Source organism: Sinocyclocheilus grahami, unplaced genomic scaffold (assembly GCF_001515645.1).
Source record: "Sinocyclocheilus grahami isolate Dianchi unplaced genomic scaffold, SAMN03320097.WGS_v1.1 scaffold631.1, whole genome shotgun sequence".
Classification (NCBI taxonomy): Eukaryota; Metazoa; Chordata; class Actinopteri; order Cypriniformes; family Cyprinidae; genus Sinocyclocheilus; species Sinocyclocheilus grahami.
The window spans coordinates 629,904-630,510 of record NW_015505810.1 but is presented as its reverse complement, the minus strand read 5'-3'; the positions used below and the strand labels follow the sequence as shown (position 1 = coordinate 630,510).

Here is a 607-nt window from a genome sequence, read left to right as displayed (position 1 = left end):
AGCACGCACTTTAATCAGCACGAACCTGCGGCAATAAGAGCCACGGCTGGAGCTGTGAGAGAAACCACAGACTGGAGGAGGAGGAGGAGGATGAAGATGTTTTGTGAGAGTGAATGAATGATCACTGGATGCACATCACAAATCAAACATGGCACAGAACACACACAAACAGGGTTTATTAAGACCAAGTAAAGCAAATTGAATGGAACTCAAGAAGTCAGTGTGGTCTCTAAATGTAAAAGTCTTGCATTAGCAACACTTCAAAGTTTGAAAACAGATCTTTAGTACTTTTTAATAACGTTTACTGTATCTGATCACACTGCAAAAAACTGCTGTTGCTGCTCATTATTATTATTTTTGTCTTGTTTTCCAATGCAGACAAACACTGAAGATTCATAAATCAAGATACATTTACTTAAGAAGCTAAATAACATGTCTTGTTTTAGGAGAAACTGATCAAAATGAGGCAAATTTATGTTTACTAATATAATCAATCTCTGCCAATGGGCTCAGAAAAAGGAAAAACACGTTTTCATTCCAGGGTCAGATATTTGTTCTTGTTTTAATCATAAATCATTTTGTTCAGTTTCTCAGAAAAGAAAACGTC

At 36.1% G+C, this 607-nt stretch overlaps 1 protein-coding gene across 1 annotated transcript in view; it reads left to right on the top strand.

Annotated features, from left to right (window-relative positions):
- The window catches only part of LOC107558066 (PR domain zinc finger protein 12-like), a 795-nt gene extending 396 nt beyond the window's left edge, over positions 1-399 (top strand). The window contains exon 2 of the mRNA XM_016241678.1: positions 379-399. Coding sequence (XP_016097164.1) covers positions 379-399 — 21 coding nt within the window. The remainder of the gene's footprint in view (positions 1-378) is intronic.
- The last annotated feature ends 208 nt before the right edge of the window (positions 400-607 follow it).